The sequence below is a fragment of the Parasteatoda tepidariorum genome, chromosome 4, assembly GCF_982258835.1.
Source record: "Parasteatoda tepidariorum strain Cologne lab strain chromosome 4, Ptep-v5.0, whole genome shotgun sequence".
NCBI classification, from domain to species: domain Eukaryota; kingdom Metazoa; phylum Arthropoda; class Arachnida; order Araneae; family Theridiidae; genus Parasteatoda; species Parasteatoda tepidariorum.
The window spans coordinates 85,243,478-85,270,127 of NC_141758.1; the positions used below are offsets into that span (position 1 = coordinate 85,243,478).

The 26,650-nt window shown below is 32.7% G+C and overlaps 1 protein-coding gene across 1 annotated transcript; it reads left to right on the plus strand.

The window, feature by feature from the left end:
* The first annotated feature begins 5,132 nt into the window (after positions 1–5,132).
* LOC107441529 (trypsin-3) lies at positions 5,133–25,543 on the plus strand. Its single transcript, XM_043044505.3, has 7 exons — positions 5,133–5,304; positions 6,976–7,000; positions 10,832–10,923; positions 14,059–14,174; positions 21,293–21,555; positions 24,189–24,325; positions 25,214–25,543. The coding sequence occupies exons 1-7, from the start codon at positions 5,251–5,253 to the stop codon at positions 25,397–25,399; spliced, it is 873 nt and encodes a 290-aa protein (XP_042900439.2). The 5' UTR covers positions 5,133–5,250; the 3' UTR covers positions 25,400–25,543.
* Positions 25,544–26,650: the final 1,107 nt, after the last annotated feature.

Consider the following 26,650-nt stretch of genomic DNA (forward strand, 5'->3'; position numbering starts at 1 on the left):
AAAGGTGACATCAAATGAATTATAAAATGTTATGGTAGAATTTCTGTGAATATAAGAGACGGGTAAGAACTTTCATTAGCCATTGAAATTGATACTGTCTCCTAACTTTAAACAGAAAAGGGGGGGGGGGATTTACAAGGTCAAAAAAATCCTGAATCAAAAATAATTGTTATTAATGCTTAAAAAATTCTTCCAATTTCATGTCATTATTCAAAATATTTATGCGCAAGTGTTATATTTACATTATTATATGCTCAAGGATTATTATTATTTTTTTTAAGTAATTAGCATTTAAGGTTCTTGTTTCTTAGTGATAGTGTATTAAAAAAATTTATATTATACACTGGTTATCATAAATTAAGGAAAATTCACAAAAATCGCGATAACTCAAGAAATTACACATGGAATTTTATGAAACTTACCCACAATATACAACACATAGTAAGGTATTAAACAACATAAAAAGAAATTATCAGACATTAATAGTAGTATAGAAATTAGCACATGTATAAAATAAACAAATTGGAAGTATCGGTTTGCAATAGAAAAAGTACCTTTAATATGGAATATGATTGCCTCTAGAAGCAATACAGCACAAACAGCGATGTGTGATGCTTTCAATTATGCGGTCTATCAGTTCAATAGGAAGTGAGAGCCATTGCTCTTGTAAAGCAGTTGCAAGGGTCTGAGGGGGCGGATTGATGGCAGATACACGCCTCCCTAGAGCATCCCAAACGTGCTCGATAGGATTCAAGTCCGGGGATCGAGCTGGCCACTCCATGCGAGTAATTGTTTCCTGTTGAAGATAATCATCAACAATGCGAGCTCTGTGTGGTCTTGCATTATCGTCCTGTAACAGGAAGCAATCACCAATTGCCCCGGCATATGGGCGCACATAAGCATCAAGGATGTTGTCTCGATAAACCTGAGCATTCACGGTTCCCCTTGGAAAGACATGGAGGTATGTGCGCCCTCCTAAGGATATGCCTCCCCAAACACAGACACTGCCTCTTCCGTATGCATCTCTTTCACGGATGTTTGATGGATGATAACGGGTCCCAGGTTCTCTCCATATCAAATAACGTCTACTGTCACTTTCTAGACTAAACCTGGACTCATCCGTAAAGAGAACAGGCCTCCATTGATCTGACGTCCAGTGGACATGTTGTCGGGCCCACTGCAAACGGTCTCTTCTATGGCGTGATGTGAGCGGCACGCAAATGGCTGGTCGTCTCGCATACAGACCACCTTCGTGGAGCCTTCTGCGCACAGTTGACGTTGACACCAACCTTCCGGTGGCTGCAGCAAGAGAGGATCTAAGATGTGTCGGAGTAGCGGTTCTATTCCTGCGTGCACTTAATGTCAAATATCGGTCATCGGCACTGGTCGTAACTGTTGGCCGTCCTTGACTGAACCTCCTAGATGCCGAATCTGTGGTTTGAAATTGCCTCCAAAGTCTATGAACCACAGATGGACTCACATTTAGCCATCTGGCCACTTCTGATTGACTCTGCCCTGCCTCTAGTCTCCCGATGGCTCTCCATCGTAGTTCTTCAGGCAAATGATGCCTAGAGGTCATTATTACGAATTGGCTATCTCAGATTTTCAATGTCGCAATCACAGTAAAATTTGTGTGCTTTCTCTCAAACTTGGACTTTTATGCTCCAGGCAGATGACGTAAGCCGAGTGCAGCGCCACTAATTTGCATATTGCAATTTTACTCAGCTACTCTTAGTGGACAACATATGCAAATTTTGCACGGTTTGGCTTACTTTTGAAAGAGTTATCGCTATTTTTGTGATTTTTCCTTAATTTATGATAACCAGTGTATATGTATATACTAAAATAGACATCCCAATTAAATCGAACCAAATTATCGAACAATATGTAACTATAAAAGTGCATCTATATACTTTCTTTTATTTAACAGCAAAAGTTAAAATCTATAATTAGAAAAACTATAATGAACAACCAGGGCTCGAAAAAAATCAGAAATTTTACCAGTCCCCGAAGACGGCTTGTCCAACAATGTACCCGTTCTCCTTTGAAATTAACCCGTAGCTTCTAAATGAATAAAAATATAATTTTCTCTTATTTATTACAAACATTTATATAAATTGCACAATGAATTAGTAGTTACTATGATTACATTATACAGTAATAAAAGAAATGCTAGGTTACTAATAGTAACCTAGTATTTCTTTTATGAAATAATTTAAATGACAAAGGTCTAGTTATCCGAGGGTATTGCCTTTTTTTAATTAATCAATATCATTTTCTTTTTCGCTACGTCGAGCAATGTCTTCTAAATGAAGTAAATCGCCGAGGACGGGCGGTTTTTCGAGCTCTGTGAACAACCATTGATAAAATTTTTCTAACTTAAAAATGTTATTTTTTAATCGTATAAGGGAATATCAAGAAAATGTATGAATACTATATTTTTAAACAGAAATAATTTGTTAGCAGTGTAAAGTTTGACAGCTATTATCAGAAAAGTGTCGAACATTCAACTTATTTCTTATACTAACAGCTAAATTTTCATATCCTTCAGCTGTGATTTTCTAGATCTGTGTGTGGTGTGACATCATGAGGTGGGAATCGTAGCTTCAGCTTTTGAGTAAGGAATGAACCAGCTCTTCTCTTTAGCCCTGACCCCTTTGAAGGATATTTTGATTTTTCCTTAAGACACTGCAAAATGTATCAGAATTGTGTGTAAAATGAATCGGAGACTGCAGAATTATGTTAATTACACGACTAATTCTCTAAACTTCTACATCCTGTCCTCAAGACAAGCAATTTATCACAAAATTCTCCAGATCTTTTTCAATGAAACTCCAATTTTTCCTTACAAGAATTTTTTATAAAATTTTGTCTCTCCAAACCGGACCAAAATTGAGGTATTTTTCTTCGAGCAAGGGTATAGGTATACCCTTGAAACAAGGGTAGTGTATACCCTTGTTTCAAGGAGCTAATACTTGTGTGGCAAACCTTTTTTAAAATTTCTAATTTTAGTTAATTTTGTTATTGTAATTGATAAATTATTTATGCTCCTTTAAAAAACTCTATATTTGATTAAGCAAGCTTCCTTTTTATAGATAACAAACTAGTGGGGGGGGGGGAAAGTGTTAATGTTGAAACTTATAACAATTACCGTTTAAATTTGGAAGATCAGAATATTACACATGTATTCTGACCTTCCAGAGCTAAGATTTACTGTATCTAATTTAAAAAATATGGAATGTAGAGACAAAAAGTTTCTAGGAAATTTAGCATGGAAACTTACATGAATTCAAAACATGACTTTAAAAAATTAAGAAACAAAAGAAAAAACACTTAGCCAAATAGTATCTTCTGTGAGAAAGCAATCACAGTTATATTTGGAAAATTCTCGTGGTAACAATAAAAAGATTGGCTCTAGTAAGGAGTGCGTCCACTCCTATCTGCAATATATTAAATCATCCACTTCCATACTAAAAAGTAAGTACTTAGAATGAGGAGAGGAGACAAAACAGGGAGAACTCAAAGCAGCAACTCATCTGTCAAAGTAGTCTTTAAAAAAATTGCTATCGTAATCAGGTCTGGAGATCTGGATGCCCTATCCATCTGGCAAATATCTTCAAATTCTCAAAGTATTCAACATGAGGAGGTCTATGTGACCGCGCACTGTCGTTCATTAAAAGAGAGTTAGAGCCAACTGAATCCCTAAGAAAGCAAGCATACGACTCCAAAGACGCGTCTATTTGTTCATAACAGTTGCGATTCATAATAGACATGAGAGATTATACTAATCTCCAACATGATGCTTTCCTAAACCATCAAACTTCCTTGTCCATAATGGTCGATCTCTCGGACAGTGGAAGGAATGTAAGTGATCCTTGGCTTTATCCATGTCAGAGTATCAACCGGAGACACGCCAATGTCCGAGAAATCAGACGTTACAGAGAAGACAATTTGAGGGTCCAAAGAAGATATTGGATGAGTAATCTTATATGAGTTCAGGCTCGCTTAAACAGGTTGGAGCCCGAGACACATAGGATTACATTGAGTACTAGTCCGCTCGAGGTATACGTCCAAATTTTAAGATCCCACCACTGAGCTTTTGATGCCACTACAAGTAAATTAGTCATTAAAAGCTTTTTATCGCCAGCAATTAAATTTTTTATACTTCATAACTATACCATACTTTGGTTTAAAGGTAATAAAAAAGTTTATGAAAATTGTATCGAGTCTGAACTAAAAATTAAGTCCGAGCCCGCTTGAAACCTTTTTTCAGTCGACGAGCCCTCGTTGGTCTCGGGCTAAGCCCGTCTCGTCTTTAATGAGGCAAGAAAAATTATTTACCAGGCAAGCAAAAACAATTAACCATGCAAGAAAATTTTTTTTTTATTTCTTGCAATAATAAATTTTTTATTTAGTATCTCAGGTTTTCTGTGATTCTATGTATGCCTTAAACAATATTTAGTCCTTCAATTTTTTTTTAAGATCAGTAAAATATTGTTCATTATAGAGGATGGATTATTGGAAGAGCTTTATGCTTCTGCTAGATCTACTCAAAAAATTGATCATTATAATTTATTTAGAACCAAGGATTTACTATTAAGGTATTTACTGGATTGTATTCTTTTTTGTTCCTTGCACCCCCTTCCTTCCCTGCGAGACTCTCCCTACAAAGAGTTTAGTGTTTTGACGTAAGACTTGGGGGACTCGTAGAATTTTCTATTGCGCCAAAAAAAAGGAACATGATTAATAAAATTTTCTATGCTTATTAGCTATATTTATAGTCCATGAAATTTAGTAAAGTTCGGAGGTATCTCTCAGTAAAATTTTGCAGTTGGCCTAACTTCGCATCACGTAAGAAAACTGTTATAATTCCAAGTGATAAATATTAAAATATGAAATAATATTAAATTTAGATCATGGTTATATTCAATTTTTTAATCACTAAAGGAAATCAGCAAAATGTACTAAAATAAAAATAAAATCGCCCGGAAATTAAATGTTATATAAATTTTGATGTGTATAATTAAAGTAGTGTTACACTCCTAAAATAAACCTCAAGCCAGTTATGTTTTCTTTGACGTAACAAATGTTAAAGTATAATCAGTGCAAATCGCACATTATTCCAACCACATGTGTTTTTTCTAAGCTCTGTCAAAAAAAGCAAAGACATTTCTAATGACGTTGCCCACTTCAAGCTGTTCTTCGTGTGACAGATTTTCAAAATTGTTTGAGGTAGTATAAAAAAACATAATGTTTTTAACAATCTGGTTCCAGTACTTTCATTTTATGGGTATTTATGCCAAGGTAAGATGTATTTTTTTTTAAATTTTAATTGCGATAGTATCGTTTTAAATAATTAGTTCTAAAATTTCATTTTTCAGCTGTCTCAGTACTAATTGAAATATCTCAAACATTTCTTTAAGGAAAAAAAAGAAAAGAAAACTTTTTGTTTCTTTGCATATGAAAAGTTACTTCGAAGTGCACAACCTGCGGCTTGACTGGTCAAATTGCAGCTCTGGTTTTCCGAAAATAAATTATTGGAAGAAAAAAAAAATACACAATTGACAAAAAAAATTTTTTTTTTAATATTTTCAAACTAATTTCAATAAGTTTTTAAAAATAATTAGTTGTAATAGTAGTATTTTATTTACGTCATCATAGAGCTGCACTATGGGCTATTGGCGACGGTTTGGAAAAAATCCCTCATGATGATCCGTAGACATGCCATAACAATTTTAATTCTCCACTTATGTAGCCCGACGACCTGCGCGCACAATTGTGCACTTCACATTATCAATGCTTAACGAGGACTGATATCAAACAATCTCTGTCCCTTTGCCAGCTGATCAAAGTGGTCACCCTCCCGCTCTCTGACCGTTGTAATTATCCGTGTCTAACTATCAGCCCACATCTGAATTGTACAAAGTTAGAAGATCAAAATTTCAAAATGCTAAATCAATGCGTCAGAAGATTGATTTTTCATTTATTTTTTTTTATTAAAATAATGATTAAAACAAATTTGATGGAAGGATTTATTTAAAAATTAAATATGTAAGCAATGCAATTTATTCAGTAAAAAAAATTACCTTTTTCGTAAAGAAAGTTAAAACCCTGCTATTATTTAATTTTGATAAAGAAGATAAAATGTGCAATGTAGTTTAATTCAATATATATGTACTTTTGTCTATTGCTATTATTCTTGTTTTAATAAGTAATAATCACGTTATTATATATATAAAAAAAAGAATTATGTAAGTAAAAGCTGCAAGGAAAAGATCTTTCATGTTCGGATAGATTTAACTATTTAATAGGATTTGCTAGTTTGCTCGGTGCTTAAGCATTCAGAGATTTGGAATATTTAACAATTTAAGACTGAAATTAATTGTGCTTGACGCCATTTTATTGCAATAAATTTTTAAATAAATTGCAATAAATTTTATGATTTTTATTTTCGAAATAATTTTATAAGCTAAGAGAACGGCCAGTATGGAATACACTATTTCTGCAAAATTCTTCTATGTATTGTAGATAGAGCTTTCGCCTTCCACTAAGATGGCCCAGCGGCCGCTGATTGATACGAATTCTGTTTCGGCTCACACTGACCACAGTGCTGACGTAAAATATCCTCAGTGGTAGACGGATCATGGGTTAGAATCCTCTTTTCATCGGGCTAACCGTGGGAGGTTTTCTTGATTTTTCATAGTTAGGTTAGTTTCTTTAAAAGGTTCTGCACTAAGGCTAGTTGATCCCAATGCTTGATCCTGGAGTTACCTTGACTTCTAGGTCGGGTACAAAATTTCAAGACTACAAAGTTGAACATTGATAATTCTAAACTCAGAATTGCGTCGGCTGCTCAGCAATGGTCATAAATAAAAAATCTTTTCTTTATTAAAATGTATAAAGTATTTTGTTAAATCAATGCATTTATTAATATTAATTGATTTCTTTCAAGTACAGAATTTTTTTAATTTTTAGACTGTATTTCCAGTAGCTGACAAAAGTAAGTTCTCAAAATGTATTTTACCTTTTAGAGCCAGGAGTGATATACCTGTATATGTATATTTCGCTATATGTATACAAGTGATAAATTCGGTTATTATCAATACTAATTGGTCAAAAATTATAATAATCCCTTCTTTTGGTCAAAGTGAGAAATAAAAACATGGAAGAATGGTTTTGACCAAACTTCATTGGTTATTATTAATAACAACCGGTTAATGTGATAAATTAGTTTAAAATATTCACTTTTATCCGGCGTATTTTTATTGTTAATATTGACCGATTAGTATCAAACATGCCAAAATTTTCTTGTTTTTTCTGTAAAAATTTCTTGGTGTAAGTTAAGGCTTTAAGAAAATTGAGAGTTGTTTATCGCAAACATTTTTCTGAATTTAAAACAAAATTTAAGAACTTTATGGTTTACCATTTCGATGACTAAGACCAAAATTGGAACAGATAGGAGAAAAGTTTAATCAAACAATGGCAACAATTTAAATTTGTGTTGACGATACAATTCAAGTTTTTAGACACTTAGAGATTCAAAATACCCGATTTATAAACATCCTGTCTTATTTTATAATTAGATAAAAAAAAATCCTTAAAAAATATTTTAAATAAAAAACTAGATGTATGTATTTCCTGTGAGATAAATCATAGCCACCGAGAAATAAGGCCTGCGAGATCATCAAGGTCTTTCAGTGACGTCACATTCTGTGGGGATATGTGATTAGCCGCCAATTTCAAATATTTGTCCTTCATTGAATAGCAGTGTTGTTTGTCCGTCGGATGTGTCCTTTTAAACGATTTAAAATAATCGTGTGTAGTTCCAAGATGTAAAGGGAACTACAAAAATGTGCTTAAAGTATCAGTATTTAAGTTTCCAAAAAATGAGGAAATTTAAAAAAAAAAAAATGGATTAATTCTACCAAACGAGACAGTTATCAAATAACCGTTAATAGTCGAGTAAGTGTTATTTATCTTTCATGTTTTAATATTCGTTTTTGCAGACTTAATAATAAGCTTTTTAATTAAATATTGAAATAAATTGTATTTAAGAATTACATTGCTTTAGGTATTGCTTATTGTTGGCAAACATTAGAATATGAAACTAGCAAAACATTCGTGCTTTTGCAAAACTCTTAGACGTGGAATAAAACAAATTTAAACATCATTTGTCGTGTCTAAATGTATATATAAACAAATATAAGATGTCATTAAGAGTTAACATTTATATTATTTAAAAAAACTAGTAAAGAATCTTTAGTTTTATACTTTTAAAAGAAAGAAAAATTAATAACAATGTTGATTGGCATTTGAAGCTTATTTATTCTTAACGATAGCTTACGATCATATGAGTAAAACTTCATAAATATTCATACTTGAAAAAAAAAACTCCGGTAGTACATTAGATTATATTAATAAAAAAAGAATTTGATTCATTATTAGTAGCCATTTTAAGTTTTGTATGTTATTATTTTAATGAATATTAATGAAACTGTTGTTCTTGATTCATATGGTATGAATCTTTCGAATACAGATGAATCGTATTTGTGTTATCTTTTGTTGTCTTTGTGCTGATACCTTAAAAAAATTTTTTTAACTATTTTAACAATTAACATTTTATACCAATTAAGGACAGTTCTGTAAACTAATATATTTTATTTACTATGTTGAATTCGTTTTAAAACTCGCACCTGAAACTGTTTCGTTCTGTATCATTTTCTCCCTCATTTTGTGAAAGGCATGTATGTATATATCTATATTTAAAATATGTATAGATATATATAGCCCGAACATTGTAATTTTCCCCACGAAGCTAACCAATCTAAAATTCTGCCGTTACTTGCTAGTGTATATATATTAGAATATAATAGACAACTTTTTAATTAATATTCAAAGTAGTTTGTTCATATTAAAAAATCTTCTCTATTTTCTTAGAATATGTTTTTTTCCCTATAATTATCCAATCAATATTTCCTCCTTGTAATATATTTTTGTACAAATCTGGCAACAAAAAAATATTATTAAATTGTTATGTTATTATTTTCTTTATTATTTTTTGAACTACCATATAATGATCTATACTAAAACTAAAAAAGAAACACTATTTTTTTTTAAAAAAATAAATAAAATTTAAATTTAGATTTTTGCAATTTTAAGGATAAATAAATTTTGAGTTTGCTTCAGCTTATATGTACTATTCTCATTTTATTCCCATTTTTATGTTTATTTTATAAGTCTGGAAGAGTATATGTCCTTTTCTTTAAGAAAAAATAAATAAAATTTGAATTTAGATTTTTGCAATCTTAAGGATTAATGAATTTTGAGTTTGCTCCAGAGATCTAAGTTATATATATATATATATTTATATACTATTCTCATTTTATCCCAAATTTAATGCTTATTTTATAAGTCTGGAAGAGTATATGTAAAATAAAAACTTCATAAATGTGCCAATAAAACTATTATTTCTTTATTTGTCTCTTATTTGTTTTGCCATGATATAACATATTTTTATTTGTCTCGTAACCGTTTCATTATTAAAATGTATTATTTCTTATTTTCAAATATATGATTAAATCTAATGTTTAATTACATATTAGAAAATAATAAATTATACACTTAAATAAGATTTATTCTTTTGATATTAAAAATAGTTATAAGGAATCAAGATTTAAAAATTAAAAGTGAAAAATTTCTTATTAAATTTGCTTTCTTCATTTCTATTCATTCATTTCTATTGAAAAGCATCAAGAAGTCCTACAGGTTCATTTTATTGAGTTATAACTTTAAAAATAACTGAAAAAGCTAAAAATTCACCACTTGAAAAAAAATTTAAGTGCTATTAAATTAGCTGAGGCAAAAATATATTACGTGGCTCAAAAGTTTGAATTATTTATTATAGTTTTCTCTTAATACAAACCTGAATACCGCGTTATCTTATGCTTCGCTAACCCGTCAGAGGATGACGTCACAAATCTACTGAGAGGCCTTCACTCTCGGTGGCTATGGATAAATACCCTTTTAGATTTTGATTGTGTTATTGTGTGCATAATTGTGTATTTGTTTGTGTTGTCTTGATTTAATGCAAAAGTGTGCTTCTGTTAATAATTTTTTGTTAATAGTTTGTAGGTATATATCTCCTATTGCGTTGTTGCGAAATTTTTTTAATCTATAAAAACTAACTTTTTATTAAAAACTTTATTATTTAATCTATTAATTATCGTTTCTATTCACATTTTCCTCCATTGGTGTTTTCAGGGGGAGAGAAGATAGAAAAAATTTATGAAAAATCGCTAATGTTGCAACTTTCCGATAATGCTATATCATTTAACTAAAACATAGTTCGAAACGTAGTCGATTGGCGATCGAAATGCGCTGTTGGTGGCGCATAACAGAATTCTGGAAAAAGTGTGGAACTCAAAACTGCATTAAACATAGTACTTAATTTTAGCATCATGGAAATTTGTAAATATATTTTTGATTAATGTAGATGCATAAGAAAAAAAAATTATGTAAATTGAGAACATCATTTCCATGCATTAGAGCAGGGGAAGAGAAGGAAGGAGAGAGGTTCTTATTCCCAAGAATTGATCTTATTCCCAGATGGCGTATTCGAGTGTTTTAGGTCGCGAGTAGCAAATTTTGGTTTGAATTCTAACGATATCAGTCGTATTTTAAAATGACTAAAGTTGTATTTTTTATATAATAAGTGGTTCAAATGATAGATTCTTCAAAAATAAACGAAGCTTTTGTATACACTAGATTTATTGATGGCTCATAATAACACACAATTACGTTGTAAACTTCCTTTTCCCCTACAAACAAACAGGGGAACTTTGTCCTTGTGGTAGTAATGGAAGTTTTAAACAGACACGAGTAGTTGGTGGACACAATGCTGCACGAGGATTATTTCCTTATGCTGTAAGTATTGACATTTATTTATTTATTAATTTTTTTAAAAAGATATTTTAAAGTTTTGCAGGACTCAATGTAATTTTTTAAAAAGAAGACTCAAAATTACATAATTCTGAAACAATTGGGTTTATAGTGCAATAAAAATAGGACAGACTAATCTTAACTACTGTCTTTCTAACCAAAGAACTCCAATCGCTGAGTCTGTGACTGACTGCTGTTATGGAAGCAAGGAACGTGCAATTCAAAGAGAGAAACTTTTAATGATCTGCTCGCCGACCAGAGTCAAAATTGATCCTAAAAATTTACCCCTACATAAAGTACTTTAACCAGCAACTCCTCATAACCATAGTTACCGACGGTGCTCTAGACTGCTGACAAGGGGAGTTCTCTATTCAGGCAGACAGTATCCGTTATTCAGTAACTCACCCAATATTATTTATCATTGGTTGTGCATCAGTAGTAACGTAACCGAATTGTGCCGCTATTTTTTATGGGCTCTATCTTTTGACAGCTATGGCAGAAACGCCGGGTAGTTTTCGATCACACTAGAAGACATAATAATATTCGTTTATTTTTTAAGAAATCAATAAGAACTGCATATTTTATCAATTTAGGAAGGAAAAAAAATTAAGAAACGCAACTTGTTCTCCAAAAAAAATTTCAAGGAATTAAAGTAAAAGAACGATATCTTAAGACTTTATAACAAACTTTATTTTGTTGAACTGGATGAATGGATCTTCCATCCTTCACAAGTTAGTGTGGGCTAAGTGAGAGTAAAGCGAACCGGTAGAGTTTACTCCAGTGATTTAGGGGGAAGAAGGCCATGGAAGACGAAACGAAAGAGGAACGATGAATCTTGGGGAAGTGAATATAGACACTTTATTTGTCATATTGTTAACAAGAAATGAACAAAAAATCTAGCTTATTTAAAAAGCTTTCTACCCAACATACAAAAAAGTAAACTCATCCTCTAGGTTCTCCGCCAACTTGTTGTGGTTGAAAATTAGTAAGTTCTTACTTTTTATTCCTTTTATTTTTTAAATCTCATGTTAATAATACATTTTCATAAACAACTACTTTAATTGTTCAAATTTAGTCAAATTAAGAAAATCTTGCTTATAACTTAATGAAACATTAATTTACTATAGGAATCTATATATATATTTCTCTTACACGGCGACAAAAAAAACCTCATTACAACTCCCCGAATGGCAACGCTAGAAAATCGACCAATGATTGCCGCTAAAAATGTCACATGCCAATTCTACCTGAGATGGCTCAACATATAGCGCTTTTAAAAACGGAAACTGAAATAACCAGAGAGAGCATAAGCTAGGTAGAAGTGAGTAGTCTTTGTCGATAGATCTCTATTTTAGTATTTTGTCGAAAGCGCTTTTTTTTCACGAATTTATATATTACGAATTTATTTGACGATTTTTGATTTATATCACGAATTTATTTGTTTTACTAGAATATATTTGTTTATGCAGGTTTTTCCATTGCAATTCACTTGTTTCAATTTTTAATAGACTTGATTATAGCCAAAATTTTAACCTTTTAAAAGAGATATCAGTTTTATAAATTTTATCTTAAGATTTTATACTATAGCACATTTCTAATAGGTTTAACGAATTACATGTCATTTATTTGAATTCAAATTTATTTTAATGACTTAGTATTTACTAAAAAGATTTAATTTTTTTTTAAAAAAGAAAGTTGTTATATGGATTTGAATGATTGTTTTGAATTCTTAGAATTTTGAGCATTTGCAATGTACCTAAGTTAGTAGCGAGCGAAGTAAACCATATAAGATTGCGTAGCAATTTTAGAGGGTTGGCGAGCGTTAGCGAGCAGGGGGCGCAGCCCACTAGTACTTTTTAATGTTGAATACTTTTTAATACCTTAATGGATACTATAAGGATTCTTTTTAATATCTTTGTTTAACTGAGCACAAAATAAAAAAACAGACCACGCTGAATTATTTTCGATCTAATGATAGGATCTTCACATTTTAGGACTAAAACTTAATGTTTCAAATGGGTTATCTATTTGGGTATGCTAATTAATTAGTGCTGATGATAGTTTAAGTTAAGAAATCAGACACAAAAACGTACTTTCTCTAAATGAACATACCTTTTTTCGACAAATTCTGATTTCTGACTCCCAAAATGTTGGGGGTAGCCGCAATCTGAAAGTTATGGTTACCATATTATGGTCAAAAAAGCGATCCAAAGTTTTGACCTTACAATGTTAATTTTATTTTTGGCGCATTTCGCCATATCTCGAGAACTTTTTAAGCAAATTGAAAAGTTTTTGCACACAATTATGAAATTCGTTTATCCATAGGTAATTCCACACAAGAAAAATGTAGTAAATATTTATTATTTTTTATTTTATTTAATAATAGTCGAAAAAATTTAGAATTGTAAAGTATACAATTTTTACATCATTCTAAACTATGCAAGTTTAAATGGCAAAATATAAAAGTTGAGCTAAATTTGTTGTATTGTTCCTAAGAAATCGAATCGCTTTTTTAGAATTGGATTTTTGAGGAATTATTCGACCGATTTCGTTCAAATGTTATAGTTTGCTATTTTAAATTATGTAAAAATTGCGTTTTACAATTCGAACTTTTTTCAACAATTATTAAATAAAATAATAAATGTTTACTAAAATTTATTTTTTGCGTGGAATTATTTTCGGATAAAAGAATTTTATAATTGTGTGCAAAAAATTTTCATTTCTCTTGATAAGTTCTCGAGATATGAAGTACGCGAAAAGTAAAATAAACATGGGGTGCAAACTTTGAATCGCTCTCCTGATCAAACTACTGGGACCTTATTTCCCAGATTGCGGCTACCCCATATGTTTTGGGAGTCAGAGATCCTAATCCATCATAAAAAAGGTATGTTTATTCTGTAAAAGTGTGTTTTTATGTCTAATTTTGGAACTTAAAATATAGTTTGTACTAATTAATTAGCTCATTTTAGATCACCTCATCAAACCATCAAGATTGACTCCTAGAACTCAAAGGTCCAATCATTAAATCAAATCTTATTCAAGATGGTCCATTTATTTTTTGCACACTGTACATTACTGTTTTTTTTTTTTTTTTTTTTTTTTTTTTTTGTACCAATGCAGAGCTGTTTGGTGGATGATTTTCAAGCCAGAGAGGAAAAAGAAGGTTATCACCAGTTTTGTGGAGCAACTCTGATTACTGATAGTCACGCAGTCACTGCCGCCCATTGCTTGAAAAGGTTATTGAATCATATGCATGTTTACTCGAACAATTCTTCTGTCGGGGTCGCAAAGTCCCCCAAGTTCCCATCACAAATCAGTACCTCTGGGGCTACTGGATCTGAGATTGATCTTTTCTAGCTTCCCAAAGTCGAAAGAAATTTAGAAAACTCCCGTTAGTTTTATTACCGTTAGTTATATTTTCGTTAGTACCGTTCCGAAAAGTTTTATTACTGTGATTTTCGTTTTAATTTACGCGAAATTTTACCATTCGTAAGATTTTACTGTAATTTATAAATTCTATCACATCGTGAACCATGTTTTGCATGTTATCCCTTATCTAATATGGATGGTGTTTTCAATAGAAATGTAAACAATAACAATATCGAGCTCGGGACCTACTCTAGTTCCGGTTAAAAAGTTTGCAGCTGCTTACTACATGTTATTCTGATAGGCGATGTTTTCAAACGGATAATTTTGTTTTCAATAAAAGAAATAAATTAGATAATTTCTGAGCTCAAATCTGCCGTCTTTCATAAGATATTAATGTTATTATGTAATTCTGGGGAGTTTAGAGTGAAAATGTGTTTTAGTTATTTTGTTATTTATTATTTAAAAAAGGTGACATGGTTGCTAGATTTTGAATAACTCGCTTTTTTGGCAGTCTTGATTTGGCCTCTTTCCATTTGTTTATTACTGTTTGTTCGTGTTGCAAAAGCTGTGCACCATCTTACGTTAGTGTTAACACTTTTAGTATTGCAAACACAAGTATTGTTAGCATTGTAAACATAAGTAATAAGTAATAAAATACATTGTTTGCAAGAATCTCAAAACACAATGATGCTAAATGGCTTTAAAATACAACGGAAACAGTAACCCGGAAATTTAGGCGGTACCGAGCTTGCAGCGTTCTCTAGTATAGAAAACACCATCCATAGATGCGTCTTGAAAACGACTATTGGTTTCCCCCTTTTTTAGTTTCTCTTTATATTAATTTTTATTTTATTATTTGTGTATATATACGTGTATATATATATGAGTAGCTATGAGTTATACCCTTCAAGTTAGTTTTCTTATAGGCATCGTTTAGTTTCTCGAACTAAACGATGGCACTAAGCATCGTTTAGTTTCTCGAACTAAACGTTCCCTAGTGTAGAACACACCATCCATATATAATTCTCTTACGTGGCTCCCAAATTTTGGCGGTATTTCTTTTCCGCCTATGGCAACGTTTGCTTTGCTTTGTTTTGTTTACGTTACTAATTCTCTTACACGGCGAATCGACCAATGATTGCCGCTAAAAATGTCATATGCCAAATCTAGCTGAGGTGGTTCAACATATAGCGCTTTTAAAAACGGAAACTGAAATAACCAGAGAGCATCAGCTGCGGCAATCTCATACTATTAAGTTAGGCAGAAGTGAGTAGTCTTTGTCGATAGATCTCTATTTTAGCATTTTGTCGAAAGCGCTTTTTTTTCAAGAATTTATATATTACGAATTTTTTTGAGGATTTTTGATTTATATCACGAATTATACTATAGCACATTTCTAATAGGTTTAACGAATTGCATGTCATTTATTTGAATTCAAATTTATTTTATTGACTTAGTATTGGCTAAAAAGATTTAATTTTTTTTAAAAAAAAAGTTTTTAAATGGATTTTAATGATTGTTTTGAATTCTTAGAATTTTGTGCATTTGCAATGTACCTAAGTTAGTAGCGAGCGAAACGAGATTGGTTTGCGAAGCAAACCATATAAGATTGCGTAGCAATTTTCGGGAGTTGGCGAGCGTTAGCGAGCAGGGGGCGCAGCCCACTAGTTTTGAAATATTTGTCTAAAGTTGCGCAGTTAGTTATTTTTTGCGTAGTATCATAGCAAGCCTGCTCAGGTTTCGAATTCATTTTTTATTTGTTTCTTTTTAAATTAAATTGAAAGAACACGCTATATTGAAAACACTACAAGTGTAATAATATTGGATGGGGCGCTTTTTCAAGCTTAGACATAAAAATTAGAAGTAACCCGGAAGTTTTACGATGAATATTAATCCCCAGCGCCATCTGTGCTTAGCTTTACATGGTCAACCTTCCATAAGTGCTTGAATCACAGATATTCTAATTTTCATATTACAAGGATATATTGAAGAAAGCTAATATTTATATAAAGATGCGTTCGTTTATAAAATTCTGAATGCTCTTCATTTTTTTTCCGTTTGCAAACTGTGCATTAGTTTATACCACTGTTAAATCTTTTTTTTTTTTTTTACTTCTAATGCAGCAGGCGGTATAGACGTTATCCTAACTCAGTACAGAGATCAAGAGAAAATAAAAATACAAATACAGAAGGAGATGAAATATACAAAATTCAAAAACAAAACATCAAACACAAAAATTAAATCAAGAACTTAAATTGAACAAAAGTTCTCTGGCCTCCTAGTATCGGGAGTAGATGCAGTTCTTTGTGAGAACTGAACAGTTGAGAAGATGTTCAACCAGTGGCGTACGCAGAATTTTTTCAAGGGGGGGGGGGGTCATAATTTTCAGAAATTACTAAAAGAAATTCGAGTATGTAATAAAGCACTATTACTTCCCTAATTTAGACAGCTAGACAATTTTGACTTTTGATTTCGACAACATTGTTTAGTTAAATTTTGTTTTTATTTTTTAAGTTTAAGAATATAATTTTTTTTATAATAAGAGGTAAAATATTTTATTTTTATTAAAAAGTAGGAATAAATCAAGGCAGAAAATACTACTCATACTGTAACAGCTACCTAAATAATAACCATATAAATGTGAATATTCCATAGAAAACCAATGAATTTAACTAAAAAATGACTTACCAACAAATAGGGAATTAAACCAGTATATAAACACGCTAAAAATTTATTGATTTATACTGTAATATCCAAACGACGGGGTTTTTTTTGCAAGTTCGTTTAAAATGTCTTCGACAGCTGGGGTAAAGTTTCTATGAATGCTTAAGAGCGCCAATCCATTCATTCTATTATTTCCCGTTGAGTTGCGTAAATAAGTCTTCAAACGGCGCAAAGTCGAAAAGGATCTTTCGTTTGCACTCGTTGAAACAGGTAGAACGACCAATATTTCTAGGAGTTTGAAAATGTTTGGTGTTATATCTTTATTGCACATTCCAAGAGCATCCGCCGCAGTTTTTGGAACACTACCTCCGTCTTCACTAATCCTTTTTAATCTTTTATACCAGAGTTTTAGTTCAGACTTAAGGCTTTCTTTACAGGTATCCAAATCTCCAGCGTAAAATTCCACTAATGCTTCAAAAGCCTTTATGTTTGAAGGTTGGCAAATGAAAGGATCGGCAGGTAGAGGACACTGAAATCCTTTCAAAATATCACGATGCGATACAAATCTTAAGTTTAATTGTGTTATAAAATTTTCTATAAATGGAATAAAAACACTAACTCTGAAATATGTTTCCGGTGTCGATGAGGGAAAATTATCGCGATTTTTCTGTCTTCCTGTTATTCTAGGGATTTGCATGGAAGTGGAAGATCCAATGCTTGTTAGCATAAGAGAAGAAGAGCTGAATATTTCAGAGAATGTTTCAGTGGCATTTTCAAGCATTAATTTTAGATCTTTAATGACATCTTCTGCAAGACTCACTGCCTCTATCAAATCTATGCTTGTTTTTTGTAGGTATCTACAGAGATGGATTGCTATGGTGAAAACTTTGTAAATGCACAAAAGAGATATTACGAACTGGCAATTAGATACTGTGCACAGTAAAGAATTAGCCTGGGTAGCTGATTCCTTATCCTTCCATTCTGATATTTTTTGTAGTGTTTCGTCGATAGGCTCGAAAAGTTCCACCACAGCGGTTACTGAGTCGTATCTTTCCATCCAACGGGTTGCACATAGCTGTTTAATTTTCTCCCTCTTAGAGCTGGTTTACATCTCCTCTATTGCTGAAGATAGGACATACTGTCTTTTTGGCGTATTTAAAAAGTCGTATAATGTTTTAATTGTCCCTAAGCAATTTCTAATGCCAGTTATTTCGCATGCATTTGATACAGCCAAATTGAGGCTATGAGCAGAGCAATGTACATAGAGAGCTGATGGGACAATACTTCTTACGTGGGCTTGTACACCATTAATTTTCCCACTCATTGATGCAGCACCATCGTACCCCTGTCCACGTAACTTTTTTATATCAACTTTCATAGACTGTAATTGGTCTAATATTGTTGTTGCTATTGCTTTTCCGGTTAAGTCATGCACCGGAATGAATTGAAAAAACTGTTCGGTGATGTTAAAATTTTCTTTATCGACATATCGAACGCATAACGATAATTGCTCTATACCTGTAATATCAGTTGTTTCATCTGCAAGAATGCAAAAGCAAGTTGCATCATTAATCTTGCTGACTAGTTTTTGTAGGATTAAAATATTGCAAACCTCAATAACTTCGTTCTGAAATCGAGGGCTGGTATACTGAGCATTTTTTCTGCTTGACTCTAAAATGTTCTTAAGAGTCGAATTGTTCTTACTCCGGAAACGAAGCAATGCTCGAAAATTTCCGTCGTTCTCTTCACCTGGTTGTTCAGCAATTATTCCCGAATCCTTATGTCCTCTTAGAGCGAGACCTTGATTTCCACAAAATAAGATGGTTTCAATGATTGGAGTAATGTTTTTTCTATTTTCTAATTTTCTTCTGCTTGCTGCACTGTCAACTTGTTCATCCACAGGTTTCATCTTTCCAAATAAAATATCGTTTAATGTCCCAGCAGTGTGATAAAGACATTTCTCGTGTTCAGAAAATCGCTCTACAGCATTTTTCCAGTTGTCAAATTTTACATTGCACAGTTGGCCTAAAGGTTGCTTTCCAGAACCGGCACCACTTGGGGCGAAAAGTACACAAAATTTGCAAAAAGCACCACCCTTAACCTCTGAATATGCAAGCCATTTCCAGCGATAAAGCCATTTGTACTGAAATTTCAATTTTCTTTTTCCTTTTTCAGAAAAAACAAATGCTGGATTGGGTTCCCAAACATTTTTAAGTATATCCAGTTTTTTATCCTCGCATGTATTATCTTCTGAAAAAAGTCCAATGTCATATGGGTGGGAAGTAACACTTTGAGGGCCGCTTTCACATTCATCAGATTCTGTTACGCTAGAAACGTTTTCTTCAACGGAAGTATCACATTTCTGTTCAACAGAAAAACTTACATTGGTACTAGATGCTGTCACCTCACTAATTTCAGGTCGTGATTTTTTCTCAAAGTAATTAAAAATTGTTAAATTCTTGCGTTTAGACATCCTAAAGATCCAAGAACAGCAAAAATATATACATATATATTGGCACAGAAATATCCACTAAGCTACGATCTCAAAGTTTCGAGCTGGAATGAATAACTTCAACGAGCACAGAGTCTCCAAAACAAAACAGATTTAGAAACAAGCTCCGAAGGACAAGCGGCAGAGATAACTCTTAGTCTGACTAAAATCGAAAATAAATGTAACCCCCTTTCATATAATTTTTTTTAACCGCATCTACAAAATTCTCGAATTGTCTCAAAGACGACAGAACGTCTAGGATTCCAGACCTCGCGAATGCCAGCCAGTCTCGAAAACTATCGCGACTGGCAGGTCAGTAAGGAACCAATGATCGGGCCTCGCCCGTAACAGTATCACGTGAATTTGGTTTCAAAAATACAACCCTATTATAGTAAATGTTTTATCAGTATTCTGAGAAATACCGTGAGAAAAAAAAAGTAGGCATAAGGCAAATAAAAATATATAGTCTTAAAAAATAATAACCCGCATAATTTCTACTAAAATTTTTATTTTTGTCTGTATTATTTTGTAAATTCACTTTGTCTGAGCTCAAGGGGGGGGTTAAACCCCTAAACCCCCCCTTGCGTACGCCCCTGTGTTCAGCATTCATCGTCGCATCACTGCGGCAGAGGGGGCAGGCAGGATTATCCACTATTTTAAGACGGAAAAGATGGGCGTATAAGCTATCGTGCTTGGTAGCAAGACGAAAGGCAGCTACAGCACTACTTCTTGGGCAAGCGGGGAGATTAAGGATGTCATTTCCCCACGATTTTTCTTTTGTTCGTTCTTTTAGCAATGATATATGTGTTGTCTTAATTGCATGATTAATCATTAATGAAGTGGATTTATAGCTAACCAAGTTATTACTGTTAAATCTATAAATGTGCATAATTTTTGCTCTGGTGTTCTACAATCTCCGTCCTTAGTACATATTTTTAGGTTCATGTAGTTTTCCATAAACATGCAGTTTTTCATAAAGTTCAATGCAAAAAAAAAAAAAAAAAAAAACTCTAGTTTTTCGGTAAGACAAACTGATTTTGATGGATTTGATTCTACTTTTCTGGGAATTATTTTCTTAAATGACTGTTTATTGACGATGTCATTTTTCTTTTCTTTTTTTTCCTTCTAATTATATAGTTAATATGTGACCTCTAATGTGTATAGGATCATTTACATTATATGCGAAAAAAGTCGCATATTTAAGTAAGGAGGTGCAAATGAGAATCTGATTGATGAAATATTTTAACCGCAAAAAACTAAACAATCGGGATTCCGTTTGCATCACCGAATTCGCACACTCGATTATTTTCCCATGCAACGTGAATTCTCCCTTTGTTCTACAAGTTGCGTTTTTGGCAATAATTCTTAAAATATGTATCAATTGAGGCGATTACGGAATACACGGCAAATATGGAAATACTTGCACTTGTGACAGTGATACGATCCGAGTTGATTCGGGACCACATGAAACCTTCTAACTACTTAAAAAAACTGTTCTCACTGCGTGTAATTCACGCACCTCCAATCATCGTCAAGAAAAAAGGAGAAGCTGGTCAGGGAGTTTTTCGTTTGTTTGGGCTTTATGCTCGGTTAACTTAGCTAGTCACAAAGTGAAATGTTGATTAATTGACCATTCCAATTACCGTCGAGGGAAAATGAGCTTCTGATTGGTAAATTTTTTGCTGAAAAATCACAAATCATATTCTCCTTTTCTAGAAAACCATGATCAGGGGTGCGTGAACAGCATGCAACAACATCCCAAAAGCTTCGTTACCCGTAAAAAATAATGTTTTTGATATTTTTTTGCTACAATATGTCCTTTATTGGCAGTCGACAAGCTGAGGAGGTCCTGGTAGATGTGGGAGATTACGCTATTCACAGTTCACCACAAGGGCAATTACGCAAAATTCGATCTATAAAGAGTCACCCATCTTACACCCCTGGCAAATTCTTTCATGACATTGCTGTGATAGAATTCGAAGAACCAGTACAGTGGGATTCCGGAATAAGAACTGTATGGTTGCCATCTCCAAATTTGAATTTGAAGCCAGGAACAATAGTCAATCTTTATGGATGGGGACGCTTAAATTACAGTAAGTTCAAAATGACCATAAATGTTATTCAGGATGCTCCTTGGTCACCGCCTTTAATATTTAGAATTCAAATAAAAAAAATGGAGAAAAGATTATTAAACGCATACGCGAATTAATGTTAGCCCAGTAAAAGAAAAAGAATGAATGACTATTGAAAAGTCGAGACAAAAACCAATCAAAATTGCACCAAAATCAATTTTGATTGCCGGTTTAAATTTGAGTTTGTTCCCATTAATCACATTTCACCTTCTGTTTTCTCTGGCAATCAATTGGTTTCGATAGTTTTGTCAACGTTTGACATTAGATTTGCTAACCTTAATCTTTATATAGTTTTGATTTCATTTTCAGAAAAAGGAAAAGGAAATATTAAAGGAAGTACTGACGGAGCGCCCTGTATAAGTGTCGTAAAAATTAAATATTGCACCTTGTAAAAATATAGTTTGGAAAAAAAAATTTCGTTTACTCACTAATCTGTTTCGTCAATGAAAAAATGAATACTTTTCAAGAGTGGCTAATCCAAGTCTATAAAGAGTACAGGTCATAATGAATGCCCTTACTTCATAGATATTCTACGTAAGGTGTAAAAGTTCATTAAAAAATGTATAAGCATGCAGAAGGTATGTGTTGAATGTACTCCAACAAGTGTTGAATGTAACGTGTGTGTTGAATGTACTCCTAATGTACTGCTCATTTTGTTACACGGCGTAGCATCAAGTCTCAATTTACTATTGGAGCTGGTGGACTTTCAAACCGGTCATACCGTTGGATCATGTACCTGTGATTTAGTAATGATCAAAGATTTAGTAATGATTAAAAAAAATTGAATTATAACTTACACAAAGTTTTGCATGGTTTAACATACATTGTATGTAGTTTCAAATCTGAAAACTTAATTTCAACTTAAAATATTATCAGTTACTTGAATTAGAAGTTAATTAAATAGCAATAAATTAAATAATTATGACATTTTTTCTGCATTAAATGTGCTACTCAATAAATAAATTATCCCAAGAAACTGAAGCGTTAGGATTAGTACTTTATTAGAAACTTCATTCGCATCGAAAATGTACAAATTTGAAATAACAATCGACATGTTTCAAGCTCTCATAAACAGGCGCCCATTTTTAAGAGTTGCACAGACGTGAATAAATTAGAGAATGAACATTTACATCAGGTAAGTATTGAAAATGGACGCCTGTTTTTGAGCGTTTTAAATATGTCTACTGTTATTTCCAATTTGTATATTTTTGAAGCGAATAAAGTTAATTTTAATCAAGTAATATAATTCCTGTGTTGTGGGATTCCAGTAGATTGGGAATCTGATTGTAGAAGATGGTGCCTTGGTCACAACCATATCGCAGAATTCTTATATGATAATTATTTTAGTGTTATTTACTCGTAGTTTGTTTAATGTGTTGATTAACATTCTGTGAATATTTTTATCAACACAAGATTAATAGGAGGTACGTACTCTGTTACGCCGACTAATTAAAAAAAAAACTGAAACGTCCGTCACTAGTCTTTTAAATCTCCCCCTCACTATCATTCCCTTTAAAACTGAACCTCCCTTCATATACTGATTGTTTTTGCTTTTTTATGGTGTGAATAATTTGTTTAACATTGAATCTACGAGATCTTTCTTACTATTAAATATTCTTTTTCTAACAAGTGAACACTCTGTGGTGCTATTTTATTTTGTTTACGATTACTAGTGTTCAACTTCGTTGCCTTGAATTTTGAATCCAACCAGAAGACAAAGGAACTCCAGGATCAAGTAGTGGGGAAATTTGCTTTCGTGGAAGACTTTTTGATGGAACTAACCCGTATTTGCATTACATAGAGAGGAAACTACCACGGTTAGCCTGATGGCAAGAGGACTCTAACCCATGATTCGTCTACTACTGAGGATATTTTACGTCAGCACTGTGGTCGGTGCAAGCTGGATATGGAATTCGTATTGACCGGTCATCGGCGGGATTCGGAAGCCCTGAACCATCACGGCTCAATCTGTGGTGTTAGAGAAATTTTGCCATACAGATCGCTGTTAGAGAAAAAAAACTTCTAATTGCTCTATACAGATAAGATATTGATAAAATTATTTGCTTTCTCTCGCTGATGTACCCCATGGTAACATACTATTCTGCAAAGAAACTTCCCCTAAACACCACAGAATGTTCTTTCGTTGGTTTTTTTGAAAATGTAATGTCCATGCACAGTTAGGATGTGGCGATTGAATGCTTCTACCAAAATCTGCTTCGCCATACGATTGTGTAAAGCCATTATTGTCTTCGTATTGTCGCTAATACAGCTTTCCCAATGCATGCGATTCATTCAGGACAATCACTGCTACTTAAGAGAAATCCAAATTGTTGCAAATAGCTCAGTAATTCTTTTTAGCCTTTCAGCATAAATAAAATGTCTGGGGCTGCCCTAGCAAATTTTCCTCGATATCTGACTGAATCAAGGATAAAACTCGTTGAATAGTTGTAGAAGTGTCCAATATAACAAAATGTCCAATATGTAAATATTCCAATAAAAATAAATAATTACCACCTAAAATTAATATTTTTGCTCACTGAAAATTAGAATTAAAATAGGATATAGCGCTATAGTATTCAATTTATAAATTGCAGGTGGCATCAGCGCTGACAGTCTACAGTCTGTTGAACTTCCAGTCGTGTCAAATGAAAAATGCCAATCAAAATTTAAAACTGAAATTCAGTCTAATATGATGTGTGCCGGAGGGGAAGGAGGAAGGGACGCATGCACTGTAAGTTAAATTCCTTTTAAGACTTTACGAAGCTGAGAAATATGAACCAAATTTTTGGTCAAGAATAGCCATAAGAATTATATACATGATCGACCGAAATAAAGTTGCCAGTATTTTGAAATTTCTTAAAATTTTTATTGGCTGATCAAATATTTCGCTGTTCAAGTTACAAACACTGTTATAATTTTAGTTCTTTATACAGGGCGTCCAAGGATAATTGGGACAAGCTTTAAGGGTGGGTAGGGGACATAACAAGGGTTCAGATTTGAACAGCAACTTATCGGAAACTTCGTTCGATTTTGTTTTTCACGAAATGAATTGGACGTGGTTGACCTGTTCACAGGCCATCACGCTCTCCAGATTTAAGCTATAAGAATTTCTTCCCTTGGAGTGCACTGAAAAGTGCTTTGTGCGCAGCACCTGTTTCTTCCAAAATGGATCCGGTTACAAGAATCGTGTGTGCTGCTACGGATATCGAACAAAATCCATGCATATTTGTGCGAGTACGCCACTTCATAACCCGATGTAACGCATGCATCGCTAGCAATGGTGGAAATTTCAAAACTTCTTTTTGAGACATTTTCACACATCATCTACCATAGACCTAATATCTTTGTGCAACAACTATTTTAAATTATCTCATTTATTCTTGTGTTGATTTATTTCCTATACCTGCCATACTTCTTTCCCACGACGTTTCCGACCACGGGTCACTTTGCAATTCTCAATCCTTTTGATGTCCACTACCTTCCCTAAAAGTCTGTCCCACTGATCCTAGGTCACCCTGTATAACAGACAAAAAGAAGTTTTACAATTTTTATCTTACCATCCTTAAAATTATTAATAAGGTTTCTCAAATGTGATTCTATCTCTTTTTTTTTTCCCCAGGGAGATTCTGGAAGCGGTCTAGTTGTCCGCCTAAATGATGAATATGTGCTATGTGGTCTTGTTTCATTTGGACGTCGTTGTGCCTTACCAGAAGTGGCTGGAGTCTATACACGTGTTTCCAGCTTTGTGAAATGGATTTACAAAAACACATTATCAGCTCATTGCAAGCCTTGTATTATGGAATGACTGAGAAATGGGAAACACTCCATAATATACTTATGTTGAAATTTTATAAATACAGTGGGGGAAATTTGAAATAACTTTCGTTATTTGTATAAAATTATATTAGATTTAATTAAATGCTTTCCACAAATAAATGAATTTTTACCACATAAGTTTCAAATCATTGCATTGTTTATCTCTCTCTCTCTCTCTCTCTCTCTCTTTATATATACATATATATATATATATACACTGAAGAGCCAAAAAAACTAGTACAGGCATAAGTATGCATTTCACGAGTATACCGTGAGTATCAGAAATCCGGTAAAACATCAAATCTACGACATCGCTGGGATGTTTGGGATGACTTGAAACGTGATGTTCAGAAGATATCTCCACCCCCTCTTACTCCCACTGGTTTATGGACAGCCCTGCAGGATTCATGGTGTCAGTTATCTCCAGCACTACTTCACACATTGATCGAATCCATGCCACGCCGTGTTGCGGCACTTCTGCGTGCTAGCGGGGGCCCTACACGATATTAGGCAGGTATACCAGTTTTTTTGGCTCTTCAGTGTATATATATATATATATATTAAAAATTTTTTAACTTATATCGATTAATTTTGTTGTTATTTTTCGATAATTGCATAACGTTTTGCAAACCTAGAGTAAATATTTATGGAGATATTAAATTTTTATTAAAAAAATATATATATATTTTGCTATAATTTCATTAATATTCAACGGAATTAAACGAAATTTTTGGAGAAATTTAATATTAATTAAAAAATTATTGATTTAAAATTTTAAAAAAATTCGTTAAAAACTGCGAAATATATGAATATTAAAGCTAGTACTTTTATCTGCGCATTCGCAGAAAAAATTTTGAAAAGTTTTTTTTTTTTATAATTTTGTAGGGAATCGTATTTGGCAACTAACGATAAAATATTCCTTTACTTAATATAATTTTCTTTTGTAAGTGCGTAGATAATAAAAACGTTAAGTAAGGGAAATTTTATTTCATATGCTGTATATATATAATACCCCATACTTCTTCTTAATATTAACCTATAATTTTAAAACTCGGTCAGAGATGCTATAATATAATATGTTACTATACCGAAGGAAATAATTACATTTTATTTTATAATAGTCGTTGAACAGCAGACCCAATTTTGAGTTCACGAGCATTAATATTCAACTCCGTATCTTTGTGATTTTGTACCAATCCGGAAGACATAAAAAACTCCAGGATCAGTACCCCCAGAGATA